The 21719-nt window shown below is 45.9% G+C and overlaps 1 protein-coding gene across 1 annotated transcript; it reads right to left on the reverse strand.

Annotated features, from left to right (window-relative positions):
- On the reverse strand, window positions 1–17893 carry LOC139754451 (uncharacterized). Its single transcript, XM_071671725.1, has 26 exons — window positions 17806–17893; window positions 16600–16754; window positions 15936–16037; window positions 15059–15204; window positions 14578–14775; window positions 14163–14287; window positions 13419–13545; window positions 12802–12899; window positions 12365–12583; window positions 11917–12144; window positions 11003–11172; window positions 10388–10519; window positions 9986–10094; window positions 9273–9414; window positions 8996–9112; window positions 8708–8811; window positions 8521–8600; window positions 7456–7651; window positions 6590–6796; window positions 5855–5985; window positions 5603–5698; window positions 4987–5118; window positions 3516–3659; window positions 3058–3176; window positions 1615–1856; window positions 1–618 (listed from the first exon to the last, which is right to left on the reverse strand). Exons 1-25 carry the CDS (start codon window positions 17891–17893, stop codon window positions 1742–1744), a joined length of 3480 nt encoding a protein of 1159 aa, XP_071527826.1. The 3' UTR covers window positions 1–618; window positions 1615–1741.
- Between the last annotated feature and the right edge of the window lie 3826 nt (window positions 17894–21719).

Here is a 21719-nt window from a genome sequence, read left to right on the forward strand (position 1 = left end):
TTCGATCTTTATATGTTTATTGATATAGTTTTATAAATACAGAACGTTTTATAGTCTTTATAGTATCTATATATAAAATTTTGATTTTAGAAATAATGTATTTAAAATATAAATATTTACACAGATCTTTAACGATTATGTTTAAGCATTACATTTTTACAAACAATATTCCTGAAATAAGCCTATTGGAAAAGCTTATAGTCTTACGTATATAATGGTAATCAAAGTAGCATTTCTCTTTTGCTTTGGTTTACGGAGACAGTGTCATCCCGAGTCTTATTCTTGTCCCACATCTGAAGGAAATAGCTTCGAACTCCTGCTTAATGATCCACTTTGAGGTTCGGTAAGGAGGAACCCTTCCAAACTGCCTTGGAGGGCAATTTTCTTGTAAAGGCGTGACCTGAAAATAAACGCCAGCAGGACCTCAGTACTTTCATGTAAGGACTTGGTCTGAAGTTGGCCTCCAGGACCTCCGCTGGTTCAGGGACTGCCTCGTCTTCTTCGGAGCAGAAGTCGCCAGCCACTGAAATCTTGTGGGAGAACCTCTGGCCGAAGACGTCAACCCACACATCCATCGTCTGCTTCTTAGGGACGTGCAAGTCGCCCTCCTTCCAGAACCTGTACACACATACACAGGTCGCTGATTAGATTATTTGCCCTGGAAAGTGATGCTTGGAAGTAAAGGCTTTGAATGAGCAAAAGTCTTATTAAACCTGTGGTGGATACTGAAGAACTATACAGCAGTCAGTCGTATGTAACTGCCCTAATGACAATCTGCAAAAGGGAGTATAATTATGGTATTTAGTCTTGAAATTACATAGGCATTTCTAGTTTTCGTGTTTAGTCCAGCGACTTTATTTTTTTGACTTGCTGAAAGGCTTATGAAAAACATCAGTACCGTGTACAATGCTAAGTAAAGAAATTGATTCGGCTTGGGAAACGAGTGTCAACATGACCAAGATGTGGTCATGAATCCCCCATGGCATTTAGGAGATGTATCACCAATGAAGACAATTTGTTCAAGGCTTTTCATGGTGAAACATCTTTAATGGCCTATCGAGTGCAAACAATCCTGACCAGCATTTCCATTTTAAAACCCCGACAGTGGATGACTTGCATGAAGGGTAGCTGGAGCTTGCGTTCCTAAATGCTAAGTAGAAAAGAGCATTACTTTAGGAATGGCCAGTAACCTAGCAGTGTATCCCATGTTCAGCTTGAAATATTCATGCTACTTAAACAGAGAAAGAGAAGTGCGTTAAGCTCAAGCGTGTATGGAAATGCAAAGTATCTTGGCAATTATAGGTTTATGAACAAACTATGGGAATGATTAGAATGAGATTCCTACACCAGATCAAGCATTAAAATTCTTCTCAACATCAGTACGAGCTAAAGGTTACGAGATCCCAATGTCGTAAATGTTCCTTTACGTATAACCAAACCTTGATAATTCAACCCTCAGTTTAACCAAACTACTCCAGAATGCTAACAGTACAATCTTAATTAATCCTCAAACCATAGAATTGAAGTAATTTTTCCAATCCATATTCATCCGAATGATCCAAGCCTGGAGTGTCTCCAGCTTCACCCCGACTCAGAGTCGCAACTGGCACTCACTTGTGGATCCCCTTCTGGGAGAACCAGCTGATGTAACCATCGTTATCGATGACGTACAGGTACAGCTCCCCCGACGGCAGTGCGGCGAAGTGAGCCTCCAGCGGCCACTTGACGGCCAACTCCTGCATCAAGACGAAGCGAGGGCTGGGCGCCGGGGAGATGATCTTGTCGTACACGTCGCTGTGGTGGACAGCGCCGAAGTGGCGAAAGGCGTGTAGTCGTCATCGCTGAACCAGTCCATCCTGTAGGTACACACGCCCACGTTAAGCTAAATGGAAGAATTTACATTCGCCGGTTCTGAATTACCCAGGAGGGAATCTATAGTTTGTCCAGAAGCGAATAACTTGAAAGGAAACCCACTCGAGATTATTATTATACATAAACATACTTGCTAATAACAGTGAAATTACCGGATGATAAATGATAACGTGTACGTATTGCCGCCCTGCCAAATGCCAAAAACTCCGCACGGCATCTAAATGTGTACTGAATAATTCAGATGCTGTTCAAATACCCTTTTGTTTTAGGCAGGCACTTAAATTGGTATCTCTTTGCATCTAATGAATCTATATTACTAGCCTGGGATGCAAACGCCAACGACAACTTAACCAGCCAGCCCGAAGTTACTCAGTCTATATACTTACACCGTTTTGCTTTTATTGCTTGACAATCCGTTCTTTATACCGGATGGCTCTCTGAACAATGATGATTTTGCTTTTGAAATGCATTTACAATTGGTAGAAGTATTTACAAACGTTCCACTAATACGACTTGCTCCCATGCCTCTGTCTTTGGAAAATATTACACCAAGAGGTGCGCAGATGTCCATTTAAGCTCTTCAGGCTTCAGGTGTTCAAGAATCTGCTGCTTTTGCCGAGGCAAGCAGTTGATGTGATGACAGGGTAAGAAAGACTACTGGAAAGGTTTATCAAAAGTACAAATCTTTCGGGAAGCAAGATTTAAGCAGATGGAAAAGATCTCAAATTTTCTCGATGGAAAACAATTGCAGAACATGTAAGGAATTTCCAATCGTACTCTTTGGTGGTGATTAAAATGATGCGGAAAGGGATATAGATCTTCGAAACAAGTGATCCAACACGTTAATGATGGAACACCGTTAACTTCAAGATTCAGTGACACCTCCTCCTCCCTGACTTACCTGCCAGGCTGGAACCCAAGCACATACGGTGTATCGTCTCCCTCCCTACCCATGCGACTGTTTTTGGCGTCTCCTTGCACCTGCCTAGTTGACCGCTTCAAGCGCACGGGTGTGCAGACATTAATCGAGCCTGTCACGCGTAGATTAACGTGACAAAAGATAATCAGCATTATGACAGTTTACTCTCAACAGTAATATATACTGACCAGCATCGCCGTGATCAATTCTCTGGCATTGCCCTGCTGTAGACTGTGCCTTAACCCTTCAGGGCCGTAGGAACTGACCTGTAAATATCTACTTCTCCCTTCACTTCACCCCGGAAGCCCTTGGAAACCACTACGAGGAAGAGGTCCTCGCCATGCGAGACCATCTCGACCCACTCCACATTATCAAACGAGACACTCTGGAAAGGAAAGATATTTTGTTCACGTCAATATTTTGTCTTGTGAATATTCTAGATTTTTCTGAATTTTCCTCTGAAAAATTAGAAAATCTCTTTATACTATTTACAGGGGAATGGCCACTTTAACCGTGATTATCGCAAATTTATTTTTGAAATTTACGATATCGTTTCTACCCAATTTCCCTTTAGTTCTACACATACAGCCCTATACTCCCACAGGTCCTCCCACGCACTCCTCCCAGTGGCTTCCACAGATCCACCCACCCACTTCCCCTCTGTGGCTCCCACAGATCCACCCATCCACTCCTCCCTGTGGCCGTAGGAGTCGCATTCACCCACCTGCATCAGGAGGAACAAATCCACCTCGGCATCGTAGGTCCAGACGGTAAAGGCGCTGTGTTCCTGGGGGGTATAGCCCCAGCCTGCCACCACCAGGAAGGTCCCCATCCGGCCTAGGGGGCCGCGGTGGTGCGCCACTGCTACCTGAAGGAGGCGAAGAAGGGAGGGATACAAGTCTGTGGTGCAGAGTAGATTAGTCAGTCAGGATTCCTGTGGCTCTGGAGTGAAGACTGTCTGGTGCAGTTGATGTATTACTCAAGGCAGGCCATACAGCGCTATTGTGTAGTACCGTCTTTACCTACGTGGAATACAAGGGGAGATGTAGGTGTATTTCCCCCGTGTGGTAATAGTTGACCTACCCTGGAGTAATGCAGGTTCAGTGCAGTGTCAAGATAGAATGTCTGCTCGGGGGTAATGTAGGTCTAGTGCCGCATGAAAATATGTGATACGATGTCTGCATTGGGGGGTAACGTAGGTACAATGCCATGTCAAAACAGGACGACTACATGGGAGGTTTTGCAGCTGCGGTATTGTATCATCGGACACCATGGGAGTAATGACACGTTACTGTATGGGGAGGAACCTCTCTACTCAACATACGATATCGTAACTGTGCGGCTCTACGAATTAAACGAGGAGGCTGCGGGAACGTAGCCCCACGTCACGAAATTGATTATACGACAGTCTCTTTTAGAGCTTTAGCGGAGCTGATGAAAGTATTATAGACGACACTCCGTGGACTACTGTATTATACTGGCATGCTGCAGCCGTGGCAGTGAAACATGTGTGGTAAATGTGGGTGGGATGAATGGGAAATAATTCATATCTATATTTCCCACAGTATATTTACAAAGGTCAGCAGCCACTCTGCAAGTTTCAAATTATTAAGTGTCGTGCTCAGAGTCACACGAGAATTGGTGGGCTTTTAATGCTTTATGATGGACGTGGTTATCATTCTGTTTTTTCCCGAACTTTGTTTCAACACGACGTAATCATTAGCAATGCATGTGGTATCTCCAAGAGATTAATTCATTACACACACACACGCACACAAGCAGGCATCAAAGACTCCACTCCCATGTTTAATAAAGATCCGCTTTTAACAAATATGACAAATTTAAGCTCGGTTGCCTTATTTTCTGCAAAAAAATAAGTTATTTTTGATTTTCCCTTATCAATTTTTAACCTGCCTTTTAATGAACCTCAATAGTGATACATTTCATATGTTTTACATGCTCGACAGTGATTTCAACAACACACAAAGAGCAGTATTGTTATTACAACTACGAAATCACTGTAACCGCTTCATAAGCAATGGAAGGACAGTATCATATACGTACATCAGCGGCCCTGACTTATAGATTAAAGACGGTAAAAAAAAAAAAAACTGAATGTCAACCATATCCATCCTGTGCACACATACACAATGCACGTCACCACCCGACACACACACCACACTATTCTTCCTTACTTTACGAGGGTCGCCAGTTGGCAGTCGCTGATGTTCCACGAAGTTGTCAGGCCCCTGCTCACAGAGGATGACGGTGTCGGGCCCCCACGCCTCGACCACTACCAAACACAGCACGCCCCTCAGACGCAACACCTGTCAGGGAAAAAATGAATTTCGTAATGCTTCGGACCAGCATACATACATGGTAGCATACGGTGCGTTTCAAAAAGTTCAGCGTCTTCACATACTTTTCCCTAATATAAAAAACCAGTTTTGAGTTTTCTTAAAAATTATTTTCCATCTTCCCTTCCCCTTGAATTTGGCTAGAAATAATATCCCTAGATATTCCCTTCTGGGTCGAGTTATTAATGATTACAATACATAATCACTTCATCTATCGTTTGTATTTGAAATCCCTATTTCATAATGTATTAAACACTCGTCTGGGAATTTGATGAAATCTTAATGCGAGGACAGATTCAATATTTAAGCACAGTTTTCTTGTGAACCAGCGCACTGTGTAGCACAGAACTTAGTATCCCAATCTACGCTGCAATAGTCTCGAGAGCCTACGAAGCAGCGCGCACACAAAAAAAAAATGGGTCATCGACCACACAGACACCTGCAGGTCACCCACCTGTACATCGGCAGCTCCACGTATGGGGATGTTGCCAACCAGCAGGGCTTGCGATGTGATCTTCCACACCTGCAACATCTGGTCTGGCTGCACAGCCTGGTGGAACAAGAACAGGCAACTAGAACAATAAGATACAGCTTTGTGAACATTGAACAGTGTTCCATGAAAACTGACGGGGCATACATGCCCTTCCGATACACGAGATTCCATAGCTATAATGTATACAGTTTCTTCATCACAACCCATACATACGAGGCTGGTGTAGTTTGCGCCGTAAGTAGCTTGGGTGAGGTACTGGCAAGCGTGTCCAGTGACAACGTAGTCATACTGTCTTGTTCTGTAGCCCACTACATTCCTGATGCAGCGTCCGCTCACAACGATGTCTGGCAAGAGCGAGGGGGGAAAAAATCTGTTGTATTACATTTATATAATCATTGAAAATTATCTATGGCTGTTAGTTTTAATGCAAGTGATGTATGAAAGATTAACAAAAATATGGTGAAGACCATTTTTTTTTTTTCAGGCTAATGGGATTGACATACGAGAAAATTGTTCAGTGTTCAAAGCAACACAGGCGTGTGAATGTTAGGTTAAGGGGAAGAGGGTTATATACGACAGGAGAGGGTCAAGCAGGACGATAAGTGGCACTGCACATAGAGAGTATACCATACGTGTCCTGCCAGCGGGTTGAGCAGACCACACTCGTAAATGGTCGTGCAACAACTGGGCGTAGCAGAGTTGGGTGTCGGAACAGAGAAAATCTACAATACATACATACTGCCGTTTTGTGAATTTTGTTTTAAAAAAGCAATTAAAAGATCTGAGGACAAAGTGAAATAGTATGAAGAGGTTGTACATTATCGGGGTCAAGATCTGACTTTTTCCTCAGACTCTTATTACTCTTCCATTAAAGCCTGGCATCGACGTGAACTTTACGAGAGTAGAGTTCGACAATCAATTTACTTTTTAAGAGATTGCAAGACTCACTAAGATCCTGGTACTGGTCCTTTGTGGCGCTGTACACCAATATCCTGGTGTTACCAAACTTGGGTATGACAGCCAAGTACTGAGAATAGGATGGTGCCATACCAGAGGATCCATCCTCCACATCGTCCATCCTTAGGGGTTGAATCCGCTTGGTCGTTCCCTCGAACTTCTGTACTCTTCTCCATCCCCACAGTTCTCTGAATTGATCTGTCAATATAACACAGTTTAAGATAAAGTGTACACGAGTGTGTGCGTGTACAAAATCTTTAGCGTAACATTGTATTGCATCTTTCATAGTGGTGGTGGTTCCAATGAAGAAATTTATACCCAAGAGGATAATAGCCAAAACAGTCCATTTGGGACTAGTCCCAGGAAACTATTATTTTCTCAAAAGCCTTTAACAGAAAAGTACACTTTGACCGAAGTGTGATCTAAGCGCAACAGTATCAAAGTTTCAACCTCGCCTGTCGATGCTAATGAGAAAAAAAATTGTGCATCGTGATTGCTGAAACCATAGTGTAGGTCTTGAAATTAGGCGTGAAAATGCCCTGATCAGTTACACTCTTATGCAGGCAACTTGTCAGGTGTGAAGATGACCACTTCAGGCACTTCAATTATAACAGTGTAGAAAGTACGTGTCAAACATTGTACGTCGCAGGTATTCTTGGGTATCAATGCAGAAGACAAATGTACCATTGGTAAGAACAGTATGCTAACCTGTACATGTTCAGAGAGGCTATGGAATACACAAGGAACTACAACGACTGCCGCTTTCCGTACAGTCTTCAAACACTTGTTTGGCTGAAGAATAAACCCCTAGATACATTTGGAAGGAAAAGATAAAACCGTGACCAGTTATCACGAACTTTTAACCGCCCAGTAATTGCGGCTGCCCAGGTTGTACAGCGATTCGTAGGCAGATGCACACCGCCGTAGGTCCGACAGATCTATGAGGGGTTTGTTCGTCGATTTCACGTGAGGGCCGTAGCTCAGGTCCCTGAAGACCACACCGATCAGGAACACCACTGGAGACTTCACAGTGTTGGCGACATCCAGACGGAACTACGAAAGAGAGAGAAAGAGGCAAGTTAACCATCGCTAATTGTGCCTTAGTAGTATGATGTACACAACAACAAATATGGATTTCAGATTAGATCCAGCGGCTCTGCTTTCCTTAAAGTCGCGCATGGATCAAATGCTTGGTATTCTTTGAGCGTTTTGATTTACTTACGCGGTGTTTACCATTGTGATATGATGGCTGCTCTGTTTTGTAGCGCCTACATCCGTCTACATCTCGAGTTTTAAAATCATTTATTTTGATAACCGTTTACAGCAACCATGTTTTTTTTTTTTGTTGATTTTTCTTATGTTCTTCAGTCAGACAAGAATGGCAAGTTTTGAATAACCAGTATTTTTTATCGACATTCCCACAATCTTCCCATTAACTCTCCCATCACCCCGGTAATTCTCTTCTCAGCTCTTACGGGATGCACAAAGCCACAGAGGCAGTTCATGCTCCGACCCGAGTCCAGTGTGTTTAACCTGCAGAAGCTATGAAGGACCCGAAATATCTCATCCTTGGCACCAAATTGCTTCAGAATTAAGCAGACCTTCCGAGTCCTCAACTCGATCTCGAAAGCTATTCTTTAATTTAGACTATCATTTCTCCTCTCTCGAACACCGCTTCTACGAAGGGAAAAGCATTTCTCTGGATTAGCAAGTCAAGACCTTTACTTCTACTGACAATATACTGGCATTAATCCCCTTTACCTATGTAATCCCTTGACAGCAAACCATAGAGGGACATCCATTCTGAGCTTGGCGTATAGCAATCCCTCCCTCAGCACTGCCTTAGACATCACGTTGCGAAGATACGATACCTCTCCTCGGCCAACACGGGTCAAGTTATAACAATCCCCTAATTTACTCACCACTTGGTTCAAGAGTGTCAAGTCCAGGCCATTGAACAAACCGTCTGCAGCAGTGATTTGCTTCGCCGTCACAACATCGCCTGGAAAATGGAACTTGGATCAAGTGGAGCAAATGGAATAAGGACCTTTCCAGTGTATAGATGAATATTGCTATGATAGGCAGAACCAGAGAGTTGGCGACACTTGCCTCCCCTGTATGTAATGACCAGTAGACCCGTCATGACTTGGTTCCCAGAGCGGGTCAGCAGGTTGTCTGCTGTCACTTTGACCCCGTCTACGAGACCATGCACCCTGGAGGAGGCGATGGAGACGAGTACATCAAATTGAAATGTAGTTCAAGACACGATGCACCAGTAATATTTTTACTGGATGCGAGAATAAGAATATTGAATTCACGGGTTATTGTGGCATTACTAAATACCGATAAGATATTCTCTTCAGCCATAGATGGACCGAGTAACAAGGACCAACTCACAATATACTCGAGAGCGCCAAGCCTCCACTGAAGGTGGTGACGCCGGGGATCTCGCCACAGGAAGTCCTCGACACTATGTACTTAAAGGCCTCGGACACGTCCACTCCCTGGACCGTCCTGCAGGAGGAAGGAAAGATGATTTTAAGATGCGAAAAGTGCTAATTTTTAAGTACACATGCTGCATAGATGTACCTCGGTTTTTAAGACCTTTAGGAATCAACGTCTAAGGTTTAACTCGACTGGTTTGGATCTCATAAAACCCAGTGTTCGTAGGTACCTATCATCCTGAACATAATGATGGCCCAGGACGACGACGTCTTCGCTGAAGGTCTTCGTGGCGTGGATGACGCACGGTCTCCTGAGCTGGCAGAGATCTGTCATCCTCATCCCGTTGACCAGGTCCGTTGACTCGACGTTGCCTGCGGGTGGAGGGAGATACGATGGGTTGTAAATGATTACAAGACTTTGCCGGAAAAATGTCCTTTTTGACGGTCTAAAATTTCAGAATATCAGCGATTTGTTGGTAAAGATCTCAAGTTTGAATCTACAAGATTAAATTTGCCATAATTTTTTGGTCAAATTAGTTTTTACCAAGGCCATATCATGACTAGTGTCATACATAAATTACACGAGTTATATAGACCTACATCATGTCAAGATCTATATAGTCTTTCTGTCCTTTTCACCACGTACATTTCAGAAACGATCTCCCAAAGTCTTGTAGCGATTGACACGCCAAGGGGACTCCACCCGAGCCAGCCTCATGATATATTAAATGGAGCCCACCAGGATTTGATAAAGACCTGTGTGCAGACTCAGGTCTAGCAAGAGCTTCAGGGGACTCGCACAATTTGAACACTTTACCTCAATGCATTGCGAAGCCTCCATTTTAAGGGAGAGAGATTATCAAGTCGCTTAATTCTCTAGACTTTAATAATCCAGGTACTAACAGCTGGATTCCTGATGCGATATAAACCTCTTGCAACTTACCGAAGACATGTACACTTCGAATAATCCAGTGACCTCGAATGACCTGATCCCCGTCAAGGGTAAATATGTTGCTCAAATCAGTAACGGGATGACCATTCAGTGTCCTGGCCTGGGGGAACAGAACGGAACACTTAAGTCGGGAGTTTGACAGAAAAGGTTATTTGAAATCAAAAGTAATCGGTAGAATCACCTTTGAATTGAGAACTTAAATCTCGATAATTGTATTCGGTAATCATTTGGATAATTGTATTCGGTAATCATTTGCTCCAAGTCATTCACTGAACCTGGCCAACATGTGTACACTAACCTGGTTATATAGGCTGCACTAAGATATATAGTAATGCTATTACAACCTATATGTACAGTAATTAGAAACGAGTGAAGATTTGTCGTATAACTTGCCAGCACTTCTGGGGTGGAGAGAGTATAGGCGGCCAGTTCGTTGATGCTTAACCTCCCTGTCAACACCTGCCAATCTCGACAAGTGTTCTGCAGAAGGCGTGTGCTCAGACTCACCAGGTCTACACCATTTATCTGTGGAGGAACCAGTAGCGAATACACAACGCTGTTAGATCGTGCTGGTCAGTCAAAATACAAACGTGGATTTTGCTTTATATTCAGAGCTTAAAGTTTACCACGGATGAATTCACTGTAACAGTACGTAAGCATTGGATTCACGACATTTTTGGCTAATTTTCACCCCCTTCCCCATGAAATCGGGAAGGCGAAGTAAAAAATTCAACATTATTTCAGTGTCAGCTAACGTGACAGTATCAAATGCGATGATGTTAACATAGCACACTGATGTTTCATAATTTCATTGCAAAGTAATTTTTCAATGGACAAGCGACTTCGGGTCTGTGTTCGTATGGTTAGGTAATTACATGTGCAGCGAGTACTGTATAAATGCACTAATTTAATGCAGAAGATAGGAGCATTTTAACAAGGTATACGAAAGTGTTTTAAAGGGGCAAATCTCATTCTTATGGGGTGGAAATGCATCTTGCAGCCACTCACAGTGCCCTTGACCACGACGTGGTTAGCGAACACCTCCTGAAGGGCGATGGGCTGTGGCAAGAGGATGCTCTGGTCTGTCAGCCAATAATCAGTCACAGACTCGCCACTGATGACGTGGTCTTCGACCTGCACTATGCCTGCAGTTACGCGAGCCGCCAGCCTCACTGTACCTGTAACAGGGGAGGGAAGGCTTTACCGACAGTTACAGATGCGCTGTACAGACTACAAACTCCATCTGACGGCAGATAGACAGATACTGTACCTTTGCTGTCAAGGCTATAGACTCCAAATGACATTACGAAGACGGGTGCAGTCAGTCAGGCACTGTGCAGACTACAACAGACAGGAGGAAGAGACACCATACATTCACCGTACAGACTCCAACTAACAGCAGGCTTACAGTTAGTGTCTCGCAGTATAGCAAGTTACTGTAATCTGAACCTTTCCACTGAAAAAATGAACAAAGAAGCTCTCCATTGTGCGCAAGATTTACTAGCAGGAAGTAATCCCAGAGTCAGTATTGTAAAAAAAAAAAAAAAATACACGAAAAATGGAGCAAATATGTAAAATGTATTTTCATCCTTACTGAAAGTAAAGAAATAATTTAGTCGAGGGATATTAGCCATACTACCTTTTACACAATTTTCTCCCCGCGAACTTTATACCCGTTCGCTCTTTTCCCGCATTAGCAAGGTAGCGTCAGGAACATGTGACCAAAACCTTACGAGGAAATTTTCCATCACTTCCTTTGGAAAACAATGCGGAAATGAAGGATTCTAGCCTTCCCCTTCACCCCTAGTCGTCCCCTACCCCACTCATGGTACGTAGGCAGTATTCTTTCTCCCATACCTCCAAGGATAACCCTTTATCTCCAAGGATTATAATACACAAGAACGTAGTCCTTCTGAGCTTACCTATGATCGTTAAGGAGTCCACCTGGATCTGGCGACAGAGAGCGTCCAAGTCCAGGCCAGATATACCCCTGACGGCTTGGAACCTTTGGCTTATGGAGATGGAGGAGAGGAAGGTCTTGGATGATGTGAAGACGACGGAGGAGGAGTTCTGGAGGATTCCGTCTTCAGACAGGTCCCAGCCTTGCACCAGACCCGCCACGTATACCTCCGACAACGACACCATCTCAGCTGGGGTGGATTTACAGATGAACTTGGTCGCTTTTCACAACAGATTTGATTCCATATACACAAAGTAATTCAATGTTCCTCAGCAGTACAGTACATCAGATCATCCTCGAGTGTATTTTACACTTATAAGACTTTATTGTCGTAGATTAGATGAAAAGACTATTGATTTAAGAACTTTTTTTAGTCAAGAAAGTAATCTTGTGAAAGTCTGTCAGCTCACCAAATCTGACACTAGAAGAGATGACAACCGGCTCGTCCACCATGGCTGTGGTGTTCTTCAAATTCAAGATGTCAACGCCTTGCACCTTGACCCCAGGGACTATCAGCACGTCACCGGCCGTCATGCTGGGAAGCGTGAGATGACCTATGATGGTCTGGGGAGAAGACTTGAGCAGCCAACCCTCGTCGTAGCGAGTTGCAGGAACACCATCGAATGAATCTGAAGGAAGAATGCCTCAAAGGAACCATCACCCCACCCTGAAGTACCTCATATCTTTTATTGTCTCGTGTGACAGTGTAGTGTCTACTCAAAGGTTGTGAAAGTGATGGTAGCAGCTTAGGAATAACAGCGAGGCAAGAGTCTCTGTGTTACACATATGGGTGATAAGAGTGGTTTGTGGTGAGTGTGGGCGCTTGAAGCACCTGGGCAAGACTCACCGAAGAAATTTAAGGTCGAGACTGAAGCACCACCGTTGAGGAGGATACCGCCGCTGATCGTGCTGGTTTGGTCCTTGTACACCACCTTCCTGGATAACCTGTTGGAGATGGCGAAGGACACGCGACTCGGTCAGAATGTGGACTAGGTCTTATCAGATAAAGACGAATGATGATGGGTATGTCCCCACACGTCTGTCAAAGCAGAGTTAGACTTGGCAGTCTGTGATATGTTGTACTACAGCCTTGGAGACAAGTGAGGGATGGCAACTCGTCTGGTAGCATCAATTGGTGGTAAGCTACCAGGGAAGCTGCCATTTTTGGTATGCCCGTTAGTTCACTCCCCTAGCGGCACTATACATCCGACTTCCCTTCCCTGTTCTTTGTCCCAGCGGGGAGGTAGGTCGCTTGATGGCGATGGCCAAGAAATATGAATATTCCCGTTGAAATGTGAAAAATGTTTATCTTACTTCGAATCAATAATTGTATTAATCTACGATTACTCAAACTCCTGTAAAGTCAGATTTAGTAAAATAGCCGTGTGACCCCATCGTAAAAACAATAGGCTAATTCTTACTTCGCAGGGGACATCATTTTCAGTGTGAGAAAATACGACTTACCTTTTCAGGTCAACAACTGTAGTCTGTCGGGTGGGGAGGCGGGTAAGTGTGAAGCCTTGCGTGGTCAGTTCTTGCTCTACCACCAGCTGCTTCAGTTGCATGTTGCCGTGCACCACCTGGGGTCCAGCTGCCAGCGAGAGAACGGCAAGAGAGATTCAAAGTTCCTCGCTTTCAAGGGGTGTATTAGATTTTGTGAAACAAGTGATCTTCTCCCCTAGCTAAAGTGTTACATTGGAGAGCAGGCCCAAGCGTTGCTTAACCCGCCAATAGGCACACAAAATTATGGTAATGAGGTCTTAGTAAAAAAATGTTATGCACCGATATTCTTTGTGTAATACTTGTGTTATGGAACATTTTCCTATCATCTTATCTCTGCTTAGTGGTTTCCACTCAGAATCATGCAACTACCTGTTCCAAGGTTGAGACAAGCGAGTCAGTGTCAACAGTTAACTATGGTTTGACCATGAAAGTCCTTTGTATTTTGCTTCATCGAAATTGTATTATCTTCGTACAGACGGGAATGCAGACAGTGTAGTGGCAGACGCAACATTATTCTACCTATGAATTTAGTCGATGCAAACGAAAATTGTCTTCATGTAAGGAACCTTTCCCCAGAGAACAGGACCGGGTGCTACCCGACACTTTCGTATCTACGAGGCACCCATTTTCTCTCGTCAGTGTCCGCATAGAACATGGCACGACGGTGCAGTACCTGCCCCACAGTCCCCGACACCTTCCCCTCACCTGGGTTCTTCCTGAGGGAGTCCAAGAAGAAGCTGTTGACGTTGACGTCGTTGATCAAGTCCGCCGTCAGACGCCCGACCTGCACCTTTCCTCCCTCACCGTCACCTCCAGGAAGGTCTTCCTGCCTGCAAGCACAAGAGGCAGAATGATGTCTTGTCAAAGAGTAAAATGAACCTCTCTAAGGATCCGATGCAGGAACTGCTCAAGAATTTGTGTTAGAGAAATGAAGTGCAAGAAACAAAATTACTATTTTCCCCTACAGTAAGAAAAAAAAAAAAAACCACCGATGAGCTGTTATTTTTTTCATATATGTTGGTCATTTCCCGAGTGAGCGAGGTAGCGTCAAGAGCAGCCTTAAAGGGGAAAATTCGTCACTTTGCTCCTTACAGTGTTCTTTCCTTTGATAAAGTAATACAGAAAGGGAGGATTTCCCAGCCCACCCATCTTAAGTCTCTTTGCACGACTGTGCGAGAAATAAGACTGTTGACCCATGACCCCGCTCATATTGTTAGAAGTCAGCGACCACGGCTCACCTGTGATGACGGCCGTCTGGTTCAGCAGCACCCAATCACTCACCAGGACCCCGGCCACCTGCCCGACCTCGCACTCCACACTGAGGAGAGGACATCGTGTGAGCAGGTGCGACTGTAAGGTTCAGTTCAGGTGTATATCATCAACTACACGTGTCTCGCAGGTGTCATACTGAGGAGATAGACTCAATTCATCCACTACTGACGTATACCAGCAGATCCTTGTGTTAGTATATCGTATGAATGAAAGAAAATGTTGCTAGAAATATATTCCTTGTGTATGGGGTGAGCTGAGAAGTATAAGACTTGTACAATAAATACATCAAATATGATTTAGATGTTTTAAGGATCTATCATGAGACTCGCCTCTGGGCGGCGACGCTGACGAAGGCGACGGAGGAGAACACTTGAGAGGCGGCGGTGGTGAGCGCCACACTCCTGCTGAAGGCCTGGAGGTCCACCTTGTTGACAGTGGATACCACTGCCACCCTCCCAGACACTGACACAGCGTTCTGAGGACGGTAGAAGGAAGGTGAGAAGTTCGATTAGTCCAGTTAGCTGTTCTTCACGATGTTCTACGTATTAGCGTCCAGTGTTCTGTGCTGGAACCTGTGAGAAACCTATCCATAGCTTGCTGAAAAATTAGGGGTTCTAGCTTTGCATACTGCACAACTATTATGTCCAAAACCACCCGATTTAACAATGTGGCCCATCCACCAAACATGATCCCATTACCTCTTGGTGTTAGTTCTCTCTCTCTCTCCTCCTGCAGATATTACTTTGGTGTCTGAGAGCTGGCTACGTATGTGCCCTCATCATTAGCTACACCACGTAATACTTGAAAGCCCCTGCGTCAGACGATTACGGTGTGGCTGTTTGTAACAAGGGTGGGAGGGCAGTTGTGATGGTGTCCGTTTCTTTCCCTACTCCGCTAAGCTTTGGAACAACCTCTTCCCATACCATCTGCATTAGCTACGACTAACACCATTTTTAAAAGGCAAGATTTGCACCTCAATTAGACCTTTCTTCACTTTCTTGTAAAGACCTGGATTACTGCCTATTATTCGTCAAACGACAAGAATGTGGTGGGAGGAACACGTCAATTAGACCTTTTCCACTCTGGTAAAGACCTGGATTATCGCCTATTATTCGTCAAAAAGGTCAAAGGACAGAAGTGTGTGATGGGAGGAACAGCACTTCCTAGGCCAGGGGGGACGCAGCAGTACCAAGCGGCAGGACTCGCCTGAAAGGCCATGGGGCGGGACAGCACGAAGGGGTCGGACAAGGTGACGTAGGCACTGGCCAGCACACCGTTGATGTTGGCTGCTCTCACGTCCCCGTCAACCTGCAACATCAAGTCTTCGTCAGTCACACACAAGGCACAGCTATGGTGTACACCTACGTATCACACGTGCTGTACCATGTTCTAAAGGTAGCCTGTCTGTGTAACAAGATACGTGCTAGTTGATGGATATTATGATATATGTACGAACCACGACAAACTTCGCTGTACAGGTTTATCATACAGACATTATACGGATAATGCACCAAGATTTGTACACAAATTAGTGTGGATTTTCATCCATCTTACACCAGGAAGCTGAAGCAGACATGGTCCTCACACACACACAGGTCAGATAAAGAAAAGCTACGCTTCTACTGCAGCAGAGTTCAAGAAATCAACTTAAATGCGAAACTTAAGTGCTTTATTTATTCTATCTGGCTTGGGGGGGAAATGGGCTCAGGATTCACTTCTTGGAACAATGAAAAGGTTAAGGAAAAGGCAACAGGAACTGAGGAATTGGTCGACAGACCACCTCTGTTATACTCTTCATTGCTCAACATATATGTGTGAGAGGAGCTACAGAGCAGAAAGACGCGCGCACGCCCCACACAATTGCACTCACCACTACAGATTGAGCGAAGATCATAGAAGATCTGAAGGAGGTAGCACTCAACAGAAGTCCTCGCTTTTCCACTCTCAGGACGTCCACGCCGTTCACAGTCTCCACGCTCAAGCCCGCCCTAAACGCCAGGTTCCTCACCCTAACCAGGTTAGCGGCTGGAGGAGGTAGAAGACTCAGAATGAGGATTAAAATATTCTCCTAATACTACACGAATTGATATTCCCCTTAGCTAGAGATTAGAATGTTTTGACGACGTTATGGTCGTGGTAGACAGACCAAGAAACTGGCTTTTCAGTGTATACAAGACTACGATTTCAAATCTTAGACGTATAATTCTAATTCATCATGGTACAGCCAATGATTGAAGTCACTCGGGAAGAACTACTTAACGTATCTTGAACTTTACACGCGTCATGAAATGGAACAGAACAGAAGACGGAGTCCGAACGCCAAGTGCGGAGAACCGATTAACTCGCCTTTGGCATGAAAACTCTCAAAGGATGCCCGAATCACATGACATTAAGTACCAATCCCATCCCTTTGCAGTGCCTCTGTCGCTCGAGTTCAGCAGGCGAACACAGCGAATGACACGCCGTCTAGCATGGTTTGGGTCAGATTTTTCTTTTCCCAGCGGTCGGGGCATAGGAATTACGTACAAAATGGTCATCTGTTGTAATCACCAAACACCACAGGCCCTTTTTTTTCGTCGTCGGGTGGTACTTATGAGCAACCTGCATTTGCTAATTACAGTGACTCGAAACTGTGCATTGTGCAGCTTAAGATTTATTTTCCAAAGTTATTCCAGCTGAACAGGATCTATACAATACTTAGGCTGAAAGTAAGAATTTTAAGTCATGCACAATGAATAATTGGTTAGAAAAAAAAAGAAGTCCTGTGCATTTTGGGATAATCTTTGCCACATATGCAGTATTGATTGTAACGTTGTTTACTTCATGTGCCCTAACCACCGTGTGAACTACTTAACGGTCATTGGGCCTTTTGAAAACCTGAATACCATTGGGTATAATGCCGGGACCTTTATCCTAACCGATAGTGGGTCTTCCCGAAGACCAGGCCATCATACTCTAAGGGATACATCCCGTTCGGTACACTGGACCATCGACCTATCTGTCCATGGAGAAATTTCCCACCCTCTTCTCCTCCCAACACTCGTGGCCTTCAATATAGGAGCTTCAGTTCTCTTACCAGCATCCCTTTTGAACGTGCTGGAACATCCTGGAACGGACAGACTCAATACCTCCTGGAACTTGGCTGGCTTAGCTTTAAAACCCATCGATCAAATTTTACCTGGTCTAATTTCCAGTAGAGCGTGGCAGTAAAATGACACACAAAGGAAAAGTGAAGATTATTAAGCACAATCTTTTTTTTAAGCTTTCTAAAGCTTAAGAGATACATATGGATTACCCATCTGACCCGAAGGCATGGAAGCACTTACCAATGTAGTTGATGTGGTCCCTTCCAGGTTTGAAGCGGCCGGTGGAGGACCGGACGAAGTCTTCCAGTCTATAGCCAGCCACTCTGCCCTTGACCCACGACCCGTAGAGCCTCCTCCTCGGGCCGGAGAGACGAGGGGTAGCAGAGTTCGGGTAAATGCAGAATGGATCGTTCAGGTCTCCCGCTGTCGTGTCTGCGATCCGGGGGGAGTAGTCGGGCTTCATGCCAACAACAGACTCCCAGGGGTTCGAACCGGTATCATTTTTCTGCGCATCCGCATCATCCTCGGTGGCACTGGACTCCTCCAAGTGGAACCAGTCGTCGAAAATATCAGGCGGCGTTGAAGTGTCCTCATCTGAAGCCATGGGCGTCACTGGAACGAAGGTTAAGAGCATTTCCACGGTGGGGAATGGGGTCTATGAGAAAGTGTTTCGTTGCCTCCTCAGTAGGGGGAAGAGATTCATCAGTGGTTGAGGAAATCTCACAGTGGGCTCCGAATCTGTGATACGAGTTGTTAATGGCTCCTCTGGGGTAGCGAACGATTCCTCAAGGGTTGTAGAGGTCATAACTTCAGACGTATCAACAGTTATAGATGGGGTTGTTGTAGTCTCCTCAGTGGTGGAGGATTCATCAGTGGTTGTGGGTATAAAAGTGGGAAGCGGTTCAACAATGAAACCAGAGGTTGTGGGAATCTCGTCAGTGGTTGTGATCTCATTAGTTGTGGGAGTCTCCTCAGTGGCTGTGACCCCATTGTTGTGGAAATCTCCTCGTTGGTTGTGACCTCTGTGGTTGTGGAAATCTCAGTGGTTGTGACCTCGAAGGTTGTGGAAATGTCAGAGGTTGTGGGAGTTTCTTCGGTAGTTGTGACCTCTGTGGTTGTGGATGTCTCAGTGGTTGTAGAAACCACCTCAGTGGTCAAGGAAATCTCAGTGGTGGTATACCACTCGGGAACAAGCCTCGCACCAGTGGGACGCGAGGCGACGGACGCCGCAGTATAAGGCGGCGAAGGCGTCCTTCCATCGCCCGACGATGCGCGAGACATGAAGTCTTTCCATGTGTCCTTCAGGCAGAGCAAAGCCTCGGAGACACTCCTCCGCCCGGCCGCAACGAGGTGATCCAAGTGCTCCAGCTTCCGAATGAACTCCTTCGAGAACGCGAGTTCAGTCATCAGGCCAAAGGTCAGTCCGATGTTGAAGTTCTGAGCCTCTGCTTCCAGGGTCTGGATGTCCAGGGTATGCACAGCTGGAAGTGTGTTGTGGACGAGCTGGAACACCGTCCCGTTCACCCTCTCGATCGCCTGCCTCAGGAAGCTGGCCACGCCCTCGTCGTCGACCCAAGGGGCTGTTTCCAGATCCCAGGGCTTGGTAGACTGGAGTGACTGGAGGTACTCGTCGGCAATGAGTAACTGGAGTATCGTATGGTTCAAGTGTTCGAACTCCTCGTAGTAATACAGAGGGATGTGACGGCAGGAGTGACCACTGGGAGGTACTGGAATGGGTCGAGTGTGGGGCACTTCGTAAGGGTCGGGTTCTGGGTATCGTAAAGCCACGAAATCGTAATTCGAGGGCGGGATTGTTTCCGTAGCGGGTTCTGTGGTGGGGTACGTTTCCGTAGTGGATTCTGTGGTGGGGTACGCTTCCGTGGTGGGGTACGTTTCCGTAGTGGGTTCTGTGGTAGGGTACGTTTCCGTAGTGGGTTCTGTGGTAGGGTACGCTTCCGTAGTGGGTTCTGTGGTGGGTAGATTTCCCAAGGCAGCTTAATATAAGGGTAGGTTTCCCGAGGAGGTTCTCCGGGGATGATGTTTTCAGTCGAGGTCTCTGTGGTAGAATGTACTTCAATAGAATGCCCTCCTGGGGTTAAGGCTTCCACCTCTGTGATGGGGTAAATTTCCTCATGGGCTTCTGTGGTGGTGTAGATTTCCCAAGGCAGCTTAATATGGCGGTAGGTTTCCACAGGAGGTTCTCCGGGAATGTTGCTTTCCGTTGAGGACTCTGTGGTGAAATATCCAATAGGGGACTCTCTTGGGGTCAAGGCTTCCACCTCTGTGATGGGGTAGGTTTCCGTAGGGGCTTCCGTCGTGGTGTAGATTTCCCAAGGCAGTTCAATATGACGGTAGGTTTCCACAGGAGGTTCTCCGGGAATGTTGCTTTCCCTCGAGGGCTCACTGGTGAAATATTCAATAGGGGTTCCTCTTGGGGTCAAGGCTTCCACTTCTGTGATGGGATAGGTTTCCACAGAGAGCCCTGTGGAGGTTTCCGTGGAGGGGTCCATAGATGGGAGGCTTTCCTCCTCTAGGGTGGTGGTTTCTGCAGAGATTTCCCAGAGCGAGAAGCCCTTCACTCTGGGTTCTGTGGCTGGGAAGCCCTCCACCTCTGTGGCAGGTGGAGTTTCCTCGGACGGTTCTGCGGGTGGAGAGCCTTCCACTATGGAACCCGAGGGTTGGAAGCCCTCCACCTCTGTAGCAGGGAGAGTATCCACCCACATCTCTGTTTGGAGACTTGGTTCACCTGGATATCTGTAGAGTGGGATCACAGAAGGGGAACTAGATCTGCCTGTGTATAAAGTAGTGTCAGGCTCACCAGCAGATGGCGCAGGATGATCAGTTACATACCAGACGTGGCGATTGCTGATGGGGACAGCAGGGCTGCGAGATGCCAATGGCAATGATGCGTAGTCGACGAAAACAGGAGACGCTACGCCGGTGGTCATGTCTGTGGTATCGAGGTGGGGTCCAGAGACCGAGGTAAATTGGCAGACTTTAGTTACGGTCGTCGTGTGGACACAGTCTGATTTCGTGGCCATCTTCAGTCCAGAGGTCCAGGAGAGAGAGGTTCCACCCACCATTTGGAAAATGGCTTTTGCCTCCACTCCCGCCGAGGGGTGGACGAAGATGCAACTGGTGCAGTCGATGTACGTGGTGTGGTGCTTGAGATGAGTCGTGGCCGTCGTGTAGTGATATTCCTTTACTATATTGACCAAGATGCCTCTATCATGCGGCTTGCCAATGTACAGGGTCGTCATGGAGTCTGAGGCGGCCTTTGGACTAGAGACATCAGACGGAACCTCATCGCTTATAACAATATGATGAACATTCCCACTGGAGCAGGTCACTTCGCGAGGCGCGGTTTCGTTTCCGCCACTAACGAACTGTACTTCGTCCACTGGCTGAGAGTCTTGCCTGTAGACCGATTCAGTCTCTGTGGGCGGACGATCGACTTCGACCACAAAGGTAGCAGAGTGTAAGGTACGGGTGGCGTCGTTGCCCGAGTCTATTGGGGTGCTGTAGCTAGGCGAGAGAGGAGGACCGAGATGTTCCAGAGGAATGCCGTAACTAAACAGATCGCTCACGTTGCCAAGCATTCCTGCGCTCAGGTTATGGGGTTTCTCCGCCATAATATTTATCGTATTAGCGTTGTAAGAATCGGCATCAATGTCTCGTTTCTGCAGGGACTTTGAAGTCCCATTTACGATGTCTTCTCCCTCTGTCGCTAACAAGCCGAGCGTTTCTTGTCCAGGGAGTGTAGTCGACGTGGCCAGAACAATCACCGTATTGGAAACGCTATCTTGATCAACCGAAGGAACAAGGAACGTGCATTCGATGCAGTTAATGAATGTCGTCAAATGCATGAGGTACGAGGCCGTCGTATAGTCGAACTGCTTCGTAA

The sequence above is a fragment of the Panulirus ornatus genome, chromosome 17, assembly GCF_036320965.1.
Source record: "Panulirus ornatus isolate Po-2019 chromosome 17, ASM3632096v1, whole genome shotgun sequence".
Classification (NCBI taxonomy): domain Eukaryota; kingdom Metazoa; phylum Arthropoda; class Malacostraca; order Decapoda; family Palinuridae; genus Panulirus; species Panulirus ornatus.